Source organism: Rhinoderma darwinii, chromosome 13 (genome assembly GCF_050947455.1).
Source record: "Rhinoderma darwinii isolate aRhiDar2 chromosome 13, aRhiDar2.hap1, whole genome shotgun sequence".
In the NCBI taxonomy this organism is placed as follows: domain Eukaryota; kingdom Metazoa; phylum Chordata; class Amphibia; order Anura; family Rhinodermatidae; genus Rhinoderma; species Rhinoderma darwinii.
The window spans coordinates 34,601,975-34,624,770 of NC_134699.1; the positions used below are offsets into that span (position 1 = coordinate 34,601,975).

General features: G+C 44.3%; 2 protein-coding genes across 3 annotated transcripts in view; both read left to right on the forward strand.

The window, feature by feature from the left end:
• The window catches only part of ZNF341 (zinc finger protein 341), a 40,809-nt gene extending 39,143 nt beyond the window's left edge, over positions 1–1,666 (forward strand). For both annotated transcript variants that reach the window (XM_075846251.1, XM_075846252.1), the window contains one exon: positions 967–1,666. In XM_075846251.1, coding sequence (XP_075702366.1) covers positions 967–1,323 — 357 coding nt within the window. In that variant the 3' untranslated portion in view covers positions 1,324–1,666. The remainder of the gene's footprint in view (positions 1–966) is intronic.
• Positions 1,667–6,483: 4,817 nt separating this feature from the next.
• Positions 6,484–20,526, forward strand: CHMP4B (charged multivesicular body protein 4B). The gene is made up of 5 exons (XM_075846651.1): positions 6,484–6,824; positions 13,177–13,354; positions 15,886–16,000; positions 18,065–18,191; positions 18,968–20,526. Exons 1-5 carry the CDS (start codon positions 6,641–6,643, stop codon positions 19,030–19,032), a joined length of 669 nt encoding a protein of 222 aa, XP_075702766.1. The 5' UTR covers positions 6,484–6,640; the 3' UTR covers positions 19,033–20,526.
• Positions 20,527–22,796: the final 2,270 nt, after the last annotated feature.

Here is a 22,796-nt window from a genome sequence, read left to right on the forward strand (position 1 = left end):
TCCGGTACCTACACTTTATTATCCCTGTATAGGCCTCCAGCATCAGGTACCTACACTTTATTATCCCTGTATAGGCCTCCAGCATCCAGTACCTACACTTTATTATCCCTGTATAGGCCTCCAGCATCAGGTACCTACACTTTATTATCCCTGTATAGGCCTCCAGCATCCAGTACCTACACTTTATTATCCCTGTATAGGCCTCCAGCATCCAGTACCTACACTTTATTATCCCTGTATAGGCCTCCAGCGTCAGGTACCTGCACTTTATTATCCCTGTATAGGCCTCCAGCATCCGGTACCTACACTTTATTATCCCTGTATAGGCCTCCAGCACCAGGTACCTACACTTTATTATCCCTGTATAGGCCTCCAGCATCCGGTACCTGCACTTTATTATCCCTGTATAGGCCTCCAGCATCCGGTACCTACACTTTATTATCCCTGTATAGGCCTCCAGCATCCGGTACCTGCACTTTATTATCCCTGTATAGGCCTCCGGCATCAGGTACCCGGCATGGAATGGACTGGGAAAGCGTTGGGGACTAGCCGTATTAGCAGGATTTCCGGGACCACTGGATGCCGGATTCACTGTGTTCCTGTATTAATCATTGAGCAGAAAACAAAATATCCGCTTCCTTTACGGTCAAGCCCTTGTAAGCCAGTTACAGCTACAACTTTCCAGAATCGTATCACTTCACGCCTTGGTGACCTGTGGCCTCTCTGGACATTGTTGAGTTTGGGGTAACAGTTTCTGTGGTCCAAAGCAAAAATAAATAAATCCCATTGCGCCCTGAGGACCTCAGAAAACAGATATGCTGACCTGCTAGATAACTCCTAAAGATGACCCGACTGTCCCAAACTATTACGTATTTTACCCGGAAATCCTCATGGGACTATTTGTGTCTCATGCCACGTTATCTGGATGATTTTTAGAGCTGTATATTCTGATTTGTTCGCTTTTAGGTAAGGAAGGGGCAGCGAAAGCGAGGACGGGGCAAACAAGATGAAGATACTGGTCCTGAAGAAGAAGAAGAAGAGGAGGAGGAGGAGGAAGAAGAAGAAGAGACCACGTTAACAGAGTTGAAGAGCAGTAGAGAGCAACTTGATGAAACCGATCCTGCAGTAGAGAACTATCAGCAGACTGGTGCTGTGCTTTCTATGGTGGTAGATGGATCTGCAGCTGCCAGGGAACGCTCGGCAGTGCCCCCCAGCCAGGACACTACAACCCCTACTACTGTGACACTAGCTGAGCTGCAGAATGCCACTGATCCTTCATGTTCAATGCTGGCAGTGCCCATATATATACAAAGTTCAGAGTGAACAGATGACCGGATGCTCTTGGGTTGACTCCTGGGACAATGTACATAAAAGGGCCGTTCCAGTCTTGCTCATCTCTAATAGTTGTGGAAAGTAGACATTGCTGCAAATAACATTCATTATCTTCATGTCTATACCATCGCAGGACGGCTTCTCCTCTCTACTCTGTTACCAGATGAAAATTTGTTCTGCCATACCGTCCAACCAATGAACCAAACAGCTTGGGCATAGCCGATCTTAGAAGGTAATACAATGTATATATATATATATATGCACATACTGTATATTCAGAAATGTATTTATATTTTTTTTCACTTCACCTGTGTGTAGATGTATTTTATTTGTGTGTATGGAATATTAAACATACAAGTATTTATATAAAAAATGCTGCTCCATTTATTGATGTCATCTGAAGATATACAATTTTGTAAAAAAAAAAATGTTTTTTGTACCATCCTGTACACTTTTTTCCATGGGTTATATCTGGTATTGCAGTCCCGCCTTATTTACTTGAATGTGAATACTAGACACAGCCTATGGAAAAGAGTGGCGCTGTTTCGATAAATCATAGACAACCACTTTATGCTTTATTTACATCAGATTGCAAAACCGTATATAGTGTACCTTCCAGTTCAAATAAAATTTGCATGTAGGCAGATCTTGTTTGTTACGGGGGTTTTACACTGGGCAATTATCAGGCAAACGATCGTTCACAGAATGCTCATTGACAATAATTGCCCTGTGTAAACAGGCAGCGATCAGCAGATGAACGAGCAAACTATCATCAATCATCTGCTGATCGTATTGTTTTAAAAAAGTAAAATATTATCGTTGTCGGCAGCACATCTCCCTGTGTAAACAGGGAAACGCGCTGCCGACATGATGATAATGAATGGGGACGAGCGATCAGAGTAACGACTGCTCGTCCCCATCCATAGCTCCGTGTGACAGGAGCAAATGAGCGCCGATCAACGAGCTGTCTCGTTGATCGGCGCTCGCTGCATAGGGCCATTAGTGCGTCTGCCACATACTTTTACATGAACTTTCTATTGTTCAGAGCTGGCAGATCCTCCTGCACCCTCTGCTGCACATGTGGAAATCTTCATAGCGCAGACTCTACTTTTTGGTACTTGCATCCAGTGTGAGGTCTCCTTGATTTGTGGCACCCATTGACTAATCGTTACCTTGTTGTAAGGAGACCTCACAAGGAACGTGAATTCTTCGGAGAGGGAGAACAGAAGCGGTGTAAAGATTTACACAGACTGCAGGAGGGGGAGGGGAGATCTGTGGCTGCACTTATGTTACTATTCGCAGAATACAGGTATTGTTTAAACACCCATGTACCCTGAAAGGAGATAGCAGAAGGGTGTAATTAACAGTACACAAAATTTATGAATGGGGAAGAGGGGGAGGTAGACCTCCAGCTCACCGTTTAGTTGTGTCTGAGTGCAGACAGCGCCCGGATTCCCGCGCGGCCAGCGGTAAACAACAGGAAGAAAAAACAGAACCAAGATCCAGCGCTGGGTGTGCGTTAAAAAGGAACTCCTGTTCCAATTTTATTGGTATAACAAAGATAAAAATAATAGAACTATATAGAGTAGTTCTGTGGCAGAGTACAGGAATGAATGTTAGGTGAAGGATAGCAGTAAGCCCTGTTCAAATGTGCCTACGCGTTTCTGACACGTCTGTGTCCTTATTCATGGCATGCATAGGTACTCTGAGTTCACTCCTGGCTTTTATTTCCGGTTTTAATGTCATTTGGAGGGAAATTAAAGAACAGCTGTGTCCATGGGGATTGAGGAATCAAAAAAGCCGGTAAATGTATTAGCGGTTCTTATTGATTTATTGAGAGTAGCTAAAGAAATTGGAATATATCCTGTGTTTTAACAATGGACAATGTTAAAGAAGTATTTATGTAAACGAAATTCGTAAGGAATAAGTAATTGATACTAAACTTAAAATTATCTCATATAAAAAGACATGAACAATATTGAAAGTGAACCCAAAAAGATGGTAAAGATTTTAGTAGAAAAAAATAGTGAGAAGAGATGATTGCACTTTTTATTTGATTATGATTGATAATATTTATCCAATATTATACTTTATTGCTGATTTTGTATCATTTGGAAGGAAATTCACGATCAGCTGTGTCCATCGGGATTAGTAAACCACAAAGCCGGTAAATGTATTAGCGGTTCTTATTGATTTATGGGGAATAACTCAAGAAATTAGATAATATCCTGTATTTTAATGAAAGACACTGGAGGAGGAGTATTTATGTAAAATAAATTCGTAAGGAATAAATGATTGATACTGAGATTAAAATTATTTCGTACAAAAAGACATGAGAAATATTTAAAGTGAACCCAGAAATAAGGTAATAATTCTAGTAGAAAAATAATGGGAAAAAATGATTGTACTTTTTGTTTGATTGTGGTTAATGATATTTATCAATGAGAAAATTGTATATTAATAGATAGTATATCATGGAAAAGACTCAGGATGTGAGGTCAGAGTACATGCAAAAAGATCCCCATGGACACAGCTGTTCTTTAATTTCCCTCCAAATGACATTAAAACCGGAAATAAAAGCCAGGAGTGAACTCAGAGTACCTATGCATGCCATGAATAAGGACACAGACGTGTCAGAAACGCGTAGGCACATTTGAACAGGGCTTACTGCTATCCTTCACCTAACATTCATTCCTGTACTCTGCCACAGAACTACTCTATATAGTTCTATTATTTTTATCTTTGTTATACCAATAAAATTGGAACAGGAGTTCCTTTTTAACGCACACCCAGCGCTGGATCTTGGTTCTGTTTTTTCTTCCTGTAATTGACAGTCCCTGACTCCATTCCCACAATACGGGGTTGTAAGTGGTGTCTGTATTTTCTACAATCTAAGTGCTTACTCAGACGATTGAGTGTAAACTCGGACGTGAAAAACGGCCGCTTCGCACCCATGTGGGACCAGTTTTTACAGATCCCTCATAGACTTGTGTCTATTGAGGGATCCGTGAGAACGGACAAAAATAGGACATGTCCTATTTTTTCATGGGTCCTTCACACGGTCTGATAAAACAACGGCCGTGTGAACAGCCCCATTGAAATACATTCAGTCATGTGACGGCCGTTAAAAAAACGTCAGTCACACGGACGACATTTACGTTCATCGGAATAAGCCCTAATACAATATATTGTTTCCTGTTATTAGCCAATTTAGGCTGAGCAGAAGCTGAATGTGGGATAAATATCTAACCCCCTGATCACTACTTTGTCCCACATTTCTGTATGCGGAGAACCTCAGAGACCTCTATATACAGAGCTGTAAAGCGCCACGACAGCCCCTTTTATAACGGTTTCTCAGACGATCCCGTAGTGACCTGCGCTACACCCGTCAGGAATCCGTCTTTTTATTTCCATCCTTTGTCTAACGCTTTCACGGAGGCTTTTACAATCCATGGTGTTTGTTCCCATTGTATCCAGAGTTTCTAGTCGTTTATTCTACTGAACTAGAAACCAAACACTTCCTGCTCTCACTTCACGTCTGAGTCACCCGGCAGGATATTTCTCCATGTCACATGATGACGATAACGTAATAAGGTCACTGTGCCTCGTGCTGAAGTGATACTAGCAATAGATAATCCGCCAGCGTCCTGCCACATCAAAACCAGATGATTGCTGAAACTCTATCATAGATCCCATCACTGATCGTGCAGGACCGGGGGATCTGGCTGTGATTGATCGTGCAGGACCGGGGGATCTGGCTGTGACTGATCGTGCAGGACCGGGGGATCTGGCTGTGACTCTGATCGTGGCTACATCTGTATTCAGTTTTTATGATCTCCCGATTGTTCTGCCGTGACCAGGCCCCTAATCGAGCGGTGCTATAGATGGGCTCAGGGCAAAGTGTCATGTTGTATTCCGCACATTTCAGTACAGTAGCACCCCCTGGCTTGTTTTAATTAGGACAACAGAGGGTGTTTTCACTTGGTGCCATTTTGCTGCGGTCTTTACTGCACCGCCAGAAAGTGCACTGCAACACTACGTGCGTTTTACTAAAATTTGCAGCAGTTTGAACGCTAACTGCAGAACCGCGGCAAATCGTAAAAATGCACACATGTATTGCCACAGAGAGGCAAATCCGCTCTGTGGGAATACACCCTAATAGGTGCCCTAATTTTAAGGGGTGTTCCACCATGAGAAGTAATGACATATGACTTTCGGTGGGGTCCAGGCAGTAGGCAATGCTCAGATTTAAGGATTCCCAGCACTAGTTTTGTGTTGTGCTGTTTTGCAGTTCCCAACACAGCGGGTGTCCTCGTACCGGGTAAATGTCCACGTGGCCTCAGTCCCTTTCCTTTTCAGGGTCGGCGATGGTCCCAGAAGTCGCACCCCTATAATTGTTTTAAAGGGGTATTCTCATGTAATAATGTTATGTCATATCACTAGGATAATCCATACCATTGTGATCAGTGATAGTCCCGCCGACCAAGGGAACTAAGGTCTCCTTGGTTTATTCAGTGTCCCTGTGCAAGGAAATACTGTGCTGGAGCAGCTGCACTCAACCAGCACTACTACTCCTCATTCTGAGGATCGGTGGGGTGTCATCAGTTATACAAGTGTAGTATTTCTTTAAGCGGCCAGCATTGTTATGGAGGCACTGAAGCCGGGTTACGAACCTGTAAATATTTTATTTATGTTACGTTAGATGGTTTGATTTTATTTAAGTCAATGAAACTTAAAGTGACAGTGTCTTTTAATTACAGACTACAGTATGAGCTCACTCCCACGTGACTGTGACACAGAACTTCCATGTGTAGCAATCGTCCTAGCCATCACCCTGCCCGCACACACCCATGCTTCACACGCATGCGCGCCCCGCTGACGTCACGTCACTAGTTTCTATAAGTAAGCTTCCCTATCATGATAAACTAAGGGCGGACATCTTTGAAATGGTTTAAACCGGCTTTACCATCCATAAAAAAAAAATGTAAACTGAATCCTAGATGTAAAATATGTCCTTATAAATTACGAGCGCGGCACTAACAGAGTACAGTCCCGAAGTGCTCTTACGTTTAATGTATTTCAGCACATATGCCAGAAAGGAAAATGGCTTCCGGGCAGTCAGAGAAACGCCCCCTTTCCGTGTGCGGTGAACGCGTGACTTGGTGACGTCAATACGCTGGGGCTGACGGGACCAGTCCGGTTGTTGTCGTCGCAGGGCAGGAGCGTTCGGTCAGTCAGTGGTAGAAGCCGAGCTCCCAGCGCTAGGCCCGGTCTCTGCATAGTACAGTGACGTCCTTACACCAGGGAAATGTCGGTGTTCGGGAAGCTGTTCGGCACCGGGGGTAAGGGTGGCAAAGGCCCCAGCCCCCAGGAGGCCATCCAGAAGCTGCGGGACACCGAGGAGATGTTGACTAAGAAGCAAGAGTTTCTGGAGAAGAAAATAGAACAGGAGCTGACGACGGCGCGGAAACACGGCACTAAGAACAAGAGAGGTGAGAGGGCAGGTGGGGCACACCTGGGGAATGTGTAATGCAGCGTACAGGCCAGGGGGGAGCTGGAGGGTAAAAGGGCAGTGAACACCTGGTCATACACAAGACAGCTCCCCCTGATCTGAGCAGCGGTGCCGAATCTTTCACAATTTGGACGCTGATCAGTGAAGAGATCTGCGCCAATTATGGTCTTTACGTGTATTTTCTTATTAGATGTAGCCTCAGGAAGTCATTCCATGCTGGGAGTTGTAGTTGTCAATGTGGGACTGCTGAGTTTAGTAGTATAGAGGTAATGATGATCCTTCTCAGGACAGGTTATACATTATTATTATATCTGTGTAGTCTTCACATCGGTACAATGGTAACACACTGCTGAAATCGCCTGCAAGGTTCGGGCTTCTATAGGGGGAGGGGGGGGGGGGCAGGCAAAATGAAGGCCCTTTAAGGCCTGAGCTAAATGATCAATTGCCACACATGTTGGATCTGTCATTGACTTGTCAGTTCACTTCCTCTACCCACTTGTCACCCACTGCTGCAGCCAATGGAAGCTGCCGGACACCATCATGTGACTTCACTGAAATTTTTAATTTAGTAATGAGAAAAGCTTTGACTCACTTTTTGGCTCCTGAAGGGGTCCAGCTCCCTCTGAAATGTTTAGTTCATTGTCGACCTCCACTTTATAAGACCCTGTTCACACTGGACCACACACCTAAGGCCTCACGCACACGACTGCTGCCATTGTTTTGGCTACAAGCTACAGATCCTAATGTTTGTGTCTGTAATGCCTCAGAGTTGCTTTGCCAACCATTCCATAGATCTGTATATTACGGCTGTTTAGTTTTCGCGTCTCATCCATATTTCGCGCGTCGCACCTATAGGAAGATCACGTGATCGTATTTCCCAGGCGTTTCCTTGCGATGTATCTGCAAAATCGGATCACGCATGGATGGATCGTCCTGTCTGTTATTTTTGCAACTTGAATGATGGCACGGGTCCACAAAAACGGACAGGAATAGGACACATTCTATAATTTACGGGACAACGGATCCACAAAAAACACTGATGTGTGCAGAGCCCCATAGAAATGAATAGGTCGGGGCTCTGTCTGCAAAAACTGCGGATATCACGCTGAAGATAAACATGGCCGTGTGCATGAGCCCTCAGGGGTTTTCCAGGAATAAACATTGATGGTCTTTCCCTAGAGTGTGATTGGTCGGGGTTTGACCCCAAAGACCCCCAGTGATCCATTTAACAGAAGTGCCACGACTCTGACTGGAGCCCCACGGGCCCTTCACGGCCCCAGACACTGCAGCGCATCCATATGGGTACCTGGTACTGCAGCCCATTGCCATTCCTGGACCCCCAGCAATCACGCATTGATAGTTTATCAGAAGGATCGGCCCCCATGTATTCCTGGACACCCCCTTAACATGTCATTGCTGCAGCATCTCTGGCTATGTGTGAATGAGATCTTTTAGTAGTTCTTGACATTTGTGTTTAGTAAGAATGAAGTTGGTTCAACTTGAAGCATCAGAGACAAGAAATCTGAGACTTGTGGTGTTGGCATTTGGGAAGTCCTTTATCTGTAGCGTTGAGATGCCCGGGGACGATCTGAGAGAGGAGAGAGACTTCCTAATGATGTCATAGGAGGTAACAGGAGTGTCACTGCGTCCTAGTAAAACCTCAGCTCGTTAACCGCCTGTAAATACAAGTCTTCTAAACTTCATAGACTAAGGCCGGATTCACACCAGTGTGTGCGTTTTGCGCGCGCAAAAGGTCCATAACAGCTCCGTGTGTCAGCTGCGTATGATGCGCGGCGGCGTGATTTTCGTGCAGCCGCCATCATTATGACTCTGGTTGTAAAGAGAAAAGCACGTGGTGCTTTTCTGTTTTAATTCATAGTTTTGACTACTGTAGTGCGCGGCACACGGAAGTGCTTCTGTGTGCCGTGCGCGGTTTTCAATGGATGCGTGCAGCGCGAAACACGGCCAAATATAGGACATGTCAAATTCACTGACAGTCCGAACGGCCCCATTTATTAACATAGGTCTGTGCGTCGAGCGTGAAAATCGTGCGCGTAGTATGGACGTATATCACGTTCGTGTGAATAAGCCCTAAAAGTGATTCCACCTCCAGGTCACAACCCCCGCTGTTATTGAAGCTTCCAATGATTTCTGGGCCCCGGCTTCTGAGATCTGTGGGTCTCTTCTCCTTCTTGGACCCTACTTTCTGTTCCAATGGATAAGTGTTGTGATTGGCAGAAGCTGTACCTAAAACCTGAAGCCTCAGAGCAGTGAGGGGTGAACTTCAATATGCAAGTCTAAGGCTGGGTTCACACGAGCATGTTCGGTCCGTAAAGGACGGAACGTATTTTGGCCGCAAGTCCCGGACCGAACACACTGCAGGGAGCCGGGCTCCTAGCATCATAGTTATGTACGATGCTAGGAGTCCCTGCCTCGCTGCGGGACAACTGTCCCGTACTGTAATCATGTTTTCAGTACGGGACAGTAGTTCCACGGAGAGGCAGGGACTCCTAGAATCGTACATAAGTATGATGCTAGGAGCTCGGCTCCCTGCAGTGTGCTCGGTCCGGGACTTGCGGCCGAAATACGTTCCGTCCTTCAGTGTCAGTGTAGGATTATTTTGGGTGCTTATACATGAGTCCCTTTTTCTCATTGCAGCGCAACTGTGGCATTTTTGTAAAAATGGCTATTCTGCCGAAATTACGAAACTTTCAGCATAAAACATGAAAAACCTGTAGATGAAGTTTATGTGAAGAACGTGTGCTGGCAGTGATCGATGCTCAGAATGTGACAGGCAGGAGCAGTGGCAACCGCAGGTCAATTTCTGAAAGTCTTTTCAGCAGATTTTTTTTTTTTCCCCGTTTGCGGACGAGATTTGTTCAAATTTCATCCACTTTGCGTTACTGTGAATACTGCGGACTTTCCACACAGAATTCAGTTTTGGAAATTCCACAGCATCTATGCAGACATGCGTAACGGATGCCGTGGACACACTGATGACACAAGGGCCGCAAAATACAAACGGTCGTGCGCATGTGGCCTAAATAGGTGATAATTCCTCCTGCATCATCTATGGTAATCCTGTCATACATTGTCCGCAGTGAGTGAAGCAGGTGTAATGGGTGCTGGGTGCACTGTGTGTGGCCAGGGAGGGGGCGGACTGCGAGTGTTGCCAGGGGGGGGGGCAAGCCGTTGTGAGGACAGTAGCTGGGTGTGTAGCGGCCGGTCAGGGTGCAGGGAGAATGTGTTGTGGCTGCTCTCAGTAGCGGTGTGAGGCCACGAGGCAGGTCCTAGCTTGCATCACATTCCACATCGATATGGAAATGTGTCCGATGTGTGTGTGAAGGATCTGATTCTTGTTCTCTGAATACAAATCCAGTAACAAAAGGATTCAGTGCACATTATTTAAAATACCTGGCCAGTTTTCCATTAAAAGCGTCAATTTAAGGCAGTGACTTGGGACAAATAATCCAAGTGATCGGCCAACATTATAATATATAACCTGTAGCTGAAACATAGGTCAGGCCTGTGCTGCGTGTCCGTGGCGGTACCCTGAAAAATCTGCAGTAGGTAGTCGTGGATTTATGTGGTAAATGAATAAGCTCATTAGTGTAGTTCACCCCTGTGACGTGACCTGAGATCGGCAATCGTCACAAGGATATCACCTGGATTTGTTTATTCAGCGCGCCCTGTAGTCTGCACACACTTCACTTATTGTACTGCACTTTTGTTGGCGATTTTCAGTGCAGATTCCACAACTTGTAAACATTCCCTTAGGATATGTAGCCACTTGTTATTTTTTAGGTTAGGCCCTGTGCACATCATGTTTATGCCCTACGTTTAGTGGGTACATCAGAAACTTCCAATGTACACGCTAAATGTGTAGAGCTCCATTAGCCTCACGGAGACCAACAGTGACCTTTCTGCCTCCCTTTTCTTAAAGGATGGAATAGCGCAGTAGACTGCGCTTTTCCATCCTGCCGGACCCCGCAAAACAACATATACCACGACATATGCGGTTTACTTATTTTTTTACATTGGGGCCTGTGGGTGATGGATGCCACTGTATGGCATCCATCATAGGCCTTCTTTAAACATGTGCCCCGGGAAGCTCCAGTGTAACTGTTCATAGATAGACAGTTATCACTGGAGCTCCCAGACATAGCAGAGGATCCACACAGAAAATACTCCACTCGCACAGCACCCGACCGCAATTTTCAAGCAGCCTGAGCCGGAAAACACGCCAAAAAACGGCTGAAAATGCCTCCCATTGATTTGAACGGGAGGCGGAGGCGTTTTTTCCCGCGAGCGGAAAAACAGTCTCACGGAAAAAGAAGGAACATGCCCTATCTTCAGGTGTTTACGTCTCTGACCTCCCATTGACATCAATGGGAGGCAGAGAAAGCGTATTTCGTGGCGTTTTTTGCCTGCCGCGCTCAATGGCCACAGGAGAAAAACGTAGCAAACGGCATGCAGGCAGAGGAAAATCTGCGTCAAATTTCCAGAATTTTGAGGCAAAATTTTCTGCCTGCATAAAACTCCATGTGACAATACCCTAAATGTTTTTTATGCTCTGAATCACTTCAAAACTGCACCAAAATGGTGCAATTAAACCGCAAAAGGAGAACATTTCCTTGTGAGATCTTTTAGTCTGTAGATGGTGACCTGGAATAATTATTCTTGCTTGATTTCCTGTGGCTGTTGGGAGCAGCTCTGTAATGTGAAGGGGAGAAATACAAAGGTCCAGAGTTGTATGGAAACTCCACCGGTCACTTACATGGTGACCTTCACCCTCTTGTGCTGATATTTCTGCTGGCCGCAATACAAACGCTTCAGCAATAAGTTGTTCCCCCGGATTCTGAGCTCCCGGGAAATGTCCAGCCATGAACAATTATTCCAGGTCACCATTCACAACGACCGGAGCCTTTCATGTTTTTGGTACAGGAAATTATTGTGAGGCTCTGCCCCTAAGATCAGGGGCCCCCAACCCATGGCTCTCCAGCTGTTGCAAAACTACAACTCTCAGCATGCTTAAATAACTGTGGGATCATCACGACTAAAGGCTTATACTCTAGAGTGGGGTTTTCTACTACTAAACCTCTTAGGGTATGTTCACACGCTAAACAAAAAACAGCTGGAAAATACGGAGCGGTTTTCCAGGGAAAGCAGCCTCTGATTTTCAGCCGATTTTTAAACCACTAACGTTTTTTGAGGCGTTTTTTTTTGGAGCTGTTTTTCTATTGATCCAATGAAAAAGGTCTCCAAAAACGGCTCGAGAAGTGACATGCACTTCTTTTTACGGGACGTTTTTTACACGCCGTTTTTTTCAAACGGCTGGGTAATAAAAAAATACCCTGTCGGGAACGAAACAACGTTTTTACCATTTAAAGCAATCAACAGATGTTTGGAGGCGTTCAGCTTCCGTTTTTTTTGGGCGTTTACGGCCCGAAAAAGGCTGAAAATAAGCCGTGTGAAGATGCTTTGACCTTGTTGTGGCTGGACCTGATTTTTGTGTTTGAACCTGGACCCCCAGATAGATCCTCTGCAGACATGTTGTGCAATGTTAGACATGTCAGCGAGAACAAATGTACATACAAAGAGAAGGGAGAAAAGTGACACCGGTTTTATTGTATCATTGGTAGATGGAGGGCAGAGGTGGCACATCCTGGTAGTCTTTTAGACTCTCCCATGGTGCGGAGGTTCTGCAACCATCTTGAGTCAGGTCTGTTCAGAACAGAAATTGTCACAAATAGAAATCAGCAGATCATTGGGTGAGTGGATGCAGTGGTACATAGTGGTGCTCGTGACTTAGGGCCTGTTCACATCTGCGTTGGCTTTCCGTTTCGGGGTTCTGTCAGAGGTTTCCGTCGCGTGAACCCCACAACGGAAAGTCAAACTGAAACCACAGCTTCTGTTTCCGTCACCATTGATATCAATGGTGACGGAAACATTTCTAATGGTTTCCGTTCGTCACCATTCCGGCAGGTTTTAGTTTTAACGACGGAATCAATAGCGGAGTCGACTGCGCTATTGATTCCGTTAGAAAAATGGAAAACTTCTGGAATGGTGACGTATGGAAACCATTAGCAATGTTTCCGTCACCATTGATATCAATGGTGACCGAAACGGAAGCTGTTTCAGTTTGACTTTCCGTTGTGGGGTTCACGCGACGGAAACCTCTGACAGAACCCCCGAAACGGAAAGCCAACGCAGATGTGAACAGGCCCTAAAATACAGACCTACGTTGGTTTAGAGCATAATATTTAGGATTTGAAAACCCTTCCAGAACGTTTTAATGCATCTACAATATTTCTTCTGTGTTCTGCCTTTAGCTGCCTTACAAGCCCTGAAACGTAAGAAGAGATACGAGAAGCAGTTGGCACAGATCGATGGAACGCTATCTACCATTGAATTCCAGAGGGAGGCCTTAGAAAATGCCAACACCAACACAGAAGTTCTCAAGAACATGGGCTTTGCGGCTAAAGCCATGAAAGCCGCTCATGACAACATGTAAGTAAATACGCAGCAGACCGTCCGTCCACCCCCTGAATCTGATAGGTTGTTTCTGGAGCACGTGCATGATTTCTGCAAGGTCCATTCAGATGAAGGGGACAGTTGCAGAAATGTCTAACAAATCTGCCGCGTGTGAATATATCCTTAGGCTATGTGCATCAGTAGTGTAATATCTGCAGACTAACAATCCGCTGCATATTACAGTGGCAGCAAAGCGGAGGAGGGTTAACAAATCTCATCCACACGCGGCACAGTGATTCACTGAGGATGGGCAGCCGTGCTCCCGCTACATCTACTGTAGTCAGGTCTATGACTAAGATGCACTAGGTGTCAAAAACCGGAGAGAAGTGTTAGACCGCTAGTCTAGGGTGGCAGAACAGAAGTTCTATTGCTGGAGTTGGAAGTAAGAGACCTCCAGACACCTGGCTGGGCACAATGTACTGGACATTTTGGATAGGAGATAGTTGGCAGATCCCGTAGATTTATATCTCCGGTCTATTTAGTTGACGAGTGTAATGTTTTGTTAATTTGAATGGTTCCTGGAAACCGGGTTTATAAAAGTAGCCCAGATCTAGACATGGCTTTTAATAATGTTCTATTCGTGAGCTGTCGGCATTGTGCAGCATCTAGAACACTGGGGGAAATTATTAAGATGTTAACGTAAAGTAATGGTAAAGAATGGCGCAAATTTTAGCGCACACCTGGTCCCCATAAAAGTGTGATCCTTTTTACCCTTTTAAGCTGCTCACATTACTTTAAAAATGAAATAAATAAAAACTACGGCCCAACAAATATATTCTAATTTATGCCAGGCTAAGCTGGCACAGGTTTCACTATGTTGTTGCTTCAGTCTAACTCCTTGTTCACTCGGTGCTTAAAAAAAAACAAAACGTGTGAACTTGTCAAAAACGTCTGCGTTTTTGTAAAGCACTTTTTAAAATACAGGCTTTTTGATGCGTTTTCGTTGCGTTTTTTGCCGCATTTTGTTTGCACTTTTTTGCACGTAATGAAGACTCATTGACTATGGGAATTAGGCGTGTTTTCGGCTGAATAATTGCTGCTCGTCCTCTGACATTTTATGTGACCAACTTCTACCCAGCGCTCTATGCTAGAAAGCCTTTACCAGTATAGACACCTGGGTGTATGGATGTCCTAGAGGGGGATCACCTTCGCTGACACTGCCCCCTCTGTCAGCCAGAGCAGAGCGCTACAAAGAGCCGATCCGGCGTACCCGGGCCTGTCATGCCGTACATAGTAAATTGCAGGGGAAATGTAGGATTATGTAATAAATACGGACTTTAAAGGGAATGTGTTGCCAGCAAAACATGTTTTTTTTTTTTTTTTTTTAGTTAAACAATTAGTGTGTAGGTGATTAAACATTGTTCTAATTTTTTTTTTTTTTTTTCACGAGTCAGGAAATATTATAAATTAGATTCTAATTTATAATATTTCCCTTTGCTGGTCACTAGATGGAGCCATTCCCAAAATTGCAGCATTGCATGTGGTAAAGCAACCACATTGCTTTATGCTGCAAAATTTGGTAAAAAGCCCTCGCTCTAGTGAGCTCTGAGAATCCCCCCCTCCTTTATCCTGGCTAGTGCCGGGAGAAACGAGGGGTTTGAACGGTCTAACCTCCTACACTGTGTATCGCCATATTTTGAGCTAACACACAGTGTAGAAGGTTTACATACAGTAGTAAATACACACTGAAACACAAACATACATAGAAATCCCTTACCTGCTCCAGTCGCCGCCGCTCCCTCCGGCCCGTCCGCTCCGTCTGCTGCCGCTGCTCCATGTGCACAAGTCCGGAAGCCGCGACCGGAAGTAGTAATCTTACTGTCCGGCCGCGACTTCCGGTCCACAGGAAAATGGCGCCGGACGGCGCGCATTTCAAATTGAACTGTGTGTGAGCGGCGCATGCGCCGTTCCCACACAGCGGCGTACATGTTAGTGGGTGGAACGGGCCCCGTTCGCAGTCCCTATGGGACTGGAGCTGCCGTATTCCATGTCTGTATGTGTCGTTAATCGACACATACAGAAATGGAAAAAAAAATGGCAGCCCCCATAGGGAAGAAAAAGTGAAAAAATAAGAAAGTACACAAATTAATCCAAATGTTTTTAATAAAGCACTAACATCTTTAACATATTTAAAAAAAAAATTGTGGTGACACTGTTCCTTTAAGGCTTTCATTGTTCTATTTGATATGAGTTATATTACATTTTATGTGAATTAAAGATGGACGGTTATGGCTTTGGTTGCATTGCTGAATGGGTTGTCCCTCCCATTATGCAAAATGCTCATTGTTCACACAGATTTTCACATTAAAAGGTCTGTCGGGTCTCCCCGGTATCTCTTAAGACTCTACTACATGGGCCAATGGTTGGTTCATACTGACCCCTGGTTATCAGCTGATCGCAGGGTTGTTGTATGTTTATTTGTGTAATCCATGGTAAGATGTACATTAGACAACTAGATGTTTATGTGGCATCTCCTGTCACTTACGTAATCTATTTTCTTTCCCCAGGGATATTGATAAGGTCGATGAACTCATGCAAGACATTGCTGACCAGCAGGAGTTGGCTCAGGAAATCTCTGATGCAATTTCTAAACCTGTCGGCTTTGGTGAGGAGTTTGATGAAGTAAGTAGCAGATCACCCTTTCTGGCTTCCTTAATAAGATGTTGTCCAGCGCAGTGTTACCGCCTCACCCTGGTTGCGGGCCACACGGTGCGGCATTCTAGTATTTGCTGCTGGGTGACGTAAATAGAGATGACTAGGCTTGATAGACGATGGTTGAATGAGCACACAAAATAATTCTTGTTTGAGCCGGCTGGCAGGGTAAGGGCAGTAACAATGAGCGCAGGAGAAGGCATGAATAAACCTCACATCTACAATCGTGAGGTTCAGACATAAGAGCGCTCCGTGGTCTGTATGTCGTTCACTTAATTGTTCCCCGTTGACTTTGGCTACATTCAGACGAGCGCAGCTAACCTCGGAGGTGAGAAACTGCAGTGCACCCGTGTGGGGCGCGTTGTCACGGATCCCCCATAGACTAGAGTTTTTGGAGGGATGCGTGACTCGCAGTAAAATAAGACATGTCCTATTTTTTTACACTCTTGTAACAACGGTCGTGTGAACGGCTCCTAATGAAGTACATGAGTCCGTGTGACTGCTGTTGTTTTAACGGCCATCACACAGACTACATATACGCTTGTCTGAATGAGCCCTTAGAGAGTTAACGTGAAATGTAAAAACCCCTATAGCTACCATGCCTGCCCAAGAATATAGAAAACCGTGAAAGTCTTGTGATGAATATTTTGGGGTATCTCTGGGGGAATGAATAAGACCTTGTTCACACAGTGCAGATTTTGCATTCATTTTTTAAGTCAAAACCAGAATTGGATCCAGGAGAGCAGACCTATAAGGCCTTTCTTTACATATTTCTTCTATTTAGGTTCCGTTCCTGATTTTAGCTTAAAAAAATGCATGCAAAATCTTCTCTGTCTAAACAAGGCCTAAAGCTCCCATTCATAGTGTGTTTTTGGGGGATTTTTTTTTTTATGGCAGAGGGACCTACAGTGTCCACCACCATTGCCTTCATGTGCGCCAGCCAGGAACACCATAGGTGCTGTATTTACCTACAGTCCGATTTCCACTCTCCGTTCTGGGAACAGAATTGTCACTTTTGTTAAGTGTGAGTGACCATTCCAAAGGAGCACGGAGATCCAATGTGGTCACCTGTGTGCTCTGTCCTGATCCAATGTGGTCACCTGTGTGCTCTGTCCTCTGTCCTGATCCAATGTGGTCACCTGTGTGCTCTGTCCTGATCCAATGTGGTCACCTGTGTGCTCTGTCCTGATCCAATGTGGTCACCTGTGTGCTCTGTCCTGATCCAATGTGGTCACCTGTGTGCTCTGTCCTTTGTCCTGATCCAATGTGGTCACCTGTGTGCTCTGTCCTCTGTCCTGATCCAATGTGGTCACCTGTGTGCTCTGTCCTGATCCAATGTGGTCACCTGTGTGCTCTGTCCTCTGTCCTGATCCAATGTGGTCACCTGTGTCCTCTGTCCTGATCCAATGTGGTCACCTGTGTGCTCTGTCCTCTGTTGCTAAGCAACAGTTTGATCATTCTCAGGCCTCTGCTTAGAACCTTCTTCATTATATCCAGTCTAGTTTTTACCAGTTTCTCTTTAATTTATACATCGGTCAAAGTCTAACAAGTCAGTAAAGCGGAGGATTTGTATTTTCAAATAAGGAAATATTTATTGTGTGGAGTTGGTGTTTTCCGGTGTTTTTGTGCAGTAAATCGGATTACAGGCTTTGTGGTTTCAGCAGCGATGATATTTTTAGCAGGTTTGCGCTCGGCCCCTCTAATTACCACAATGCCAGGCTGAATACTCGGCTGCTGGCATCAGGATTACAGGCACAAGTTACATTACGGCTGTAAACTGACGTGTCCGATCTGCTGTGACGCTCTGTGACACTCCCAGCATTTCTGTAGCTGCCATTTGTCATGTCCAACTTCTAAATGGAGAAAACCTTGAATAACCCCACACTGCGCTGAACCGCTGATCTGTAAACTTCTTAGTACGTCTTTCTGTAATACTGCATATAGGGCTATAATGTCTGGATGTACATCCGTATATAGTCATGGGATACTGTGATGTATCCATTGCTTAGTCTAATATATCACTGTTTATTCCAGGATGAATTGATGGCGGAGTTGGAAGAACTAGAACAGGAGGAACTAGACAAGAATCTTCTGGAGGTCCACGGTCCAGAAACTGTACCCCTTCCAAATGTACCGGCTTCTTCTCTCCCTGCAAAGCCAAGTAAGTCCTATTGATGAAATGCAGATTTTACTCGGTGAACCTGAAATGTAACTCTTTAATGCCAGTATTCAACGCCTGGAAATATTTGTGAAAAAGCAGTGGCCAACTAGATAATAAATGCAGTTGTCACCAAATGTTTAGCTTTATAAAAGTACCTTTATAAAAAAAAAAGTAGCCATTTATGTCTAGTCCTGTACAACCTTTTTATGGCGATCCCCTTAATATTCTATAACACGGCTCCAGTATCACTTTAAAAGAACACTCCTGGGAAGCTGTGTCCTGCACTAGGCGGAGAGTGTACATGTTGTGCTGGGAGTGTTCCTTTAATGCTGTTCATTTTACCTATTCACGCGTTTCACTCACCCTATAGAAAACCCCTTTTGATATAGCACAGATTCTCCTGCACAATATATGGCCGTGAAACTCTAATCTGGAGCATGTTGTTCAGAATCTGCGACAATAACTCCTTATTTTGTACAAAAGCAGACGGCCTATCGTAGCGCTATACAGTAAATCTGAACATGTAATTCCGTGCTCTGGCACTAGGCTGCTGTGGTATTTCATCTGGATTTGATGGTTTCAACTAAAATAATGGCTGTGAATCAAAGCATGTCACAATGACTCTGTAAATCGGTAGTTAAACCTGTCTTGGTTGTATCTTTCACTGCTGCTTTTAACCGTAGGCGACTATGATTCAGGCTCTGAAGGAATCAACATAATAATAAATGTTTAATTGTTGACTGTATTTTACCAATCTTTTATATTTTACTTTTTAGCCAAGAAAAAGCAAGAGGAGGATGATGATGACTTGAAAGATTTAGAAAACTGGGCAGCAGTGTAAAGTCTGGAGGAATCTTACAAGGTCCACTAGTGGATGGAAAGACTGATGATCTGCTGGAATTGGGTGTACATATAAGTGGGATGGAAAGTTTTAGGGGTACAGAAAATGATTCAGTCTTTCTCCACCCCTACTTCTTTTGCTGCCTGGAACATGAATTCATGTAAACAAAACTGAGAACGGCCCTGGCTCATATTTGGCCTGATTTGGATATGGTGACGACGTTTGTCTTTTTCATTCATCACTTTAAGTCCAGCGTTTGGCTCAACCTATGGATGGCAACCAGATTGCCTTCATTAAATCCTTGACGGTTACTTCCCCATCTGCTTGGCCTCAGGTGCCTTTGCTCTCAATAAAACTTTGACTACTTTTATTTCTTTAGCTCTCGTATTCCGGTCCTGTCTCAAGCTTGGTATCCTAGTAAAGTAACATGTCACATGGTATACAACACAGGTTTCAGAACTGCGAATGTCACTACATATTAATATCCATATTCGCACTACTTCCAATGCTACTCACATTTTCGCCTCTAGTCTTACAGAGATGAGGCCGCAGCGCAGAGGACTTCAGAATGTTACTACTTAGAATCATGGGGGTCATTCAATGTAGTCAATGAGACGTGATTTACTTTGTATAGTTCTTACAGAAATAAACCAATTCCATAATATGCAGTTTGTATATTAGTTGTACAGAGTCTATTAGGACTAAATGTCTAATGGATTCAGAATGTCTCCATCTTTATCCAAGTGAAATATTGTCTTTGCAGTAATAGAACCTGTCACAAGGTGGCGATGTGACGGCTGTCCATGAATCTAGTTGGTGTAATCCCGGCTATTCAGGATAATGGGTTAAATAGGTTGTAGCTTCCACTTCTATCCACAGCGACAGATGGAAGGGCAGAACAGTCACGTTGGGATTCTCCTTCTGTCCACACGTTGCGAACGCTGGCATTCATTCTTAACCCTTCACAATATCTTGTTTACAAGCATCTCGGAGCCTTTCTTCAATCACCTCACACAACCATGTGCTCTTCTCCGCCGGGGAAGGAACAGTAAGTAGATCACCGGCCTAGAAGCGGTAACCAGAGGAAAAGAATGAGAATTTAATTTCCAAGCTGTATTTCTTCACACTAATAATGTTATTGTTTAGTTTGGATGATACGTGTTTGTTTGTTTGTTTTGTTTTTTCCTTTTTAAATAGTTTGCACTTTCTAATAAAAATCTCTATATTCCTATCTTGTTTTTATGGAACAATTGCCCTTTATTTGCTTAGCCAAGAAGCCCCCTTTTAATAAGCGCAACGTAGGATGAAGAGACGCCGCCGCTCTGAAAGTGTGTGTATACATATATCCGATGACTGGCTGCACAGCTCTAGCTTTGTACATGGAGTGAATGTATTTTGCAATACTGTATGTCCCTGTTTATAACATTTCCAATTACTTTTAGATGCATTCGCTCTGACTCATGAAAGAAAATAAAATATATTTCGAAAAATTAATGTGAATGATTTGTTTTCTACCCCAACTCTGCTGAAAAGCTTTATATGTATGTGCTGCTATAGTTAGTCAGGGTCCCCACACGGGAGACCGGGGTTTTCTCATCGTAGGTTTGATTCACACCACTATGACTGAACCATTTGAAATGGTCCCGCCAAATGAATGCAACATTATGCCCTCATGGTTGCAAATGTCTGCCATTGACTCGTGGTTGAGTTTATTGTTTTTTCAGTTAGAGTGGTGGGGTCCTTGTGTATGCCTGCCAAAAGGACTCTTGACATACGTTTAGCAACTAAAATCTATGGCCACATCGTGAGATAGTGTCTCACACTCACTCATGGGAGGTACCGTAAGGCTGGATTCACACGAGCATGTTCTGAATTCAATGGGAAATACTGTGTAGCTCAGACAAGGTGCGTTTCTACGCCCCAGAATTCAAATACACTGCATTACAATACCTCGTGAAAAGGCACGTGACATTGATTTTCCATTTCCCCCTACAAAAAAATATCTCCAAAAATGCCTGGATTCAGAGGTTAATTTCTCTTGAAATCAGCCTCGTATTTTTCTGCCTCGAACATATGACGTGTGTACATAGGATATAGAATACGAAGTCACCTGTTTCTGTAGTGTTGGCATTAAAATAATGTAATATGTGTTTCCTTTTCAAGCTTATATGTAGTTAAACTTTATTACATATCATCTTGTACCATACATGCAATGGCAGCAGCCTATATTGTGCAGGGAAAAGGGCAAGGCCTCATACTGGTAACAATACAACCCTCAAGCTGCGCATTTCCTATCCACAACTAAACAAGATCAGAGTAAATAGAACTCAGGCCGGAACGATGTACAGAGAATCGCACGGCTTTCCAGAATGATCTAGAATATAGTAACGCAGTCCCGCACGCCCTCTAATCCTGGGGCACTTTAGTGCTTATTAATGTTGTACTTTTTCAGCTCTGTAAACTCGCTGTAATCTTCATGAGTATTTTAATCACCGCTAATTTAACCGGGTTAAGATGCTGAAAGCTTTTTATGGTCGGACGCTCACTTGAGTTCAGCTAAAAAAAACAAAAACACACCACAAAGCGTTCCCTGTGATGGGCGCAGCATGAATGGATTCCTGCTGAGCAGTGCGGGCCTGGAGCTGCTGGGTTTGGTTTTCCCCTTCCTGAAATTGTTGCATTTCAAAAAAAAAATGTCCCCACATCCTAATGGCTTTCAATGCAACAACAAAATGTAAATGTTCTGGGTAGTAGAAACAAAACTTTGCTCCTCATTCCTCTCAATTCTTCCATAACCTGCATGTTATTTCATTAGTAGAGAGAGAAGCTGCTTCAAAACAAAAGCCACTTATCTCAGGGGGATCGCACAGGTTACAATCAATTTATCTGATCCGGTGATAAGCAGCAGGACAAAAATGTTCTGTTTTCATGTCCGCTTTATCGCTCGTGTCATGGGAAATTTAGATATCCTTTAGATTTATTGTCCCTTTGAATTGGGCACATAAAGGCCTGTTTCTCTATCTAATCCAGAGTTTCTCAACCTTTTCAGGCTTGGGGCACCGCTGGAAAAAAAATGTTTCCCCTCCGGGCACACCTAGCAAATGTTTACTAAAAACTGCTAAAAACAAGCATTACACCTGGAGACGGGTCCTTTGCATTTGAGGTGTCACATGGTCAGGTGGGTAAAAGAAATGTATGCCAGATTTACCGAGGTTGGCCAAAAATTAGATGCACTTTATAATTTGCTACACTACATTATGCCACACCCCCAAACAAAACACTTTCCGCAATGAGGAAATAACCATCAACCCCCATTCACAGTAAAATGAGCATCAGCCCCCCACTCACAGTAAAATGACCAGCCCTCCACACACAGTAAAATGACCATCAGCCCCCCACTCACAGTAAAATGACCATCAGCCCCCCACTCACAGTAAAATGACTATCAGCCCCCCCACTCACAGTAAAATGACCATCAGCCCTCCACTCACAGTAAAATAACCATCAGCCCCCTCCCACTCACAGTAAAATTACCATCAGCCCCCCACTCACTGTAAAATGACCACCAGCCTCCCACTCACTGTAAAATTACCATTAGCCCCCCCACTCACAGTAAAATGGCCATCAGCACCCCACTCACAGTAAAATTACCATCAGCCCCCCCCCCACTCACAGTAAAATTACCATCAGCCCCCCCCCCCCCACTCACAGTAAAATTACCATCAGCCCCCCCCCCCCCACTCACTCACAGTAAAATGACCACC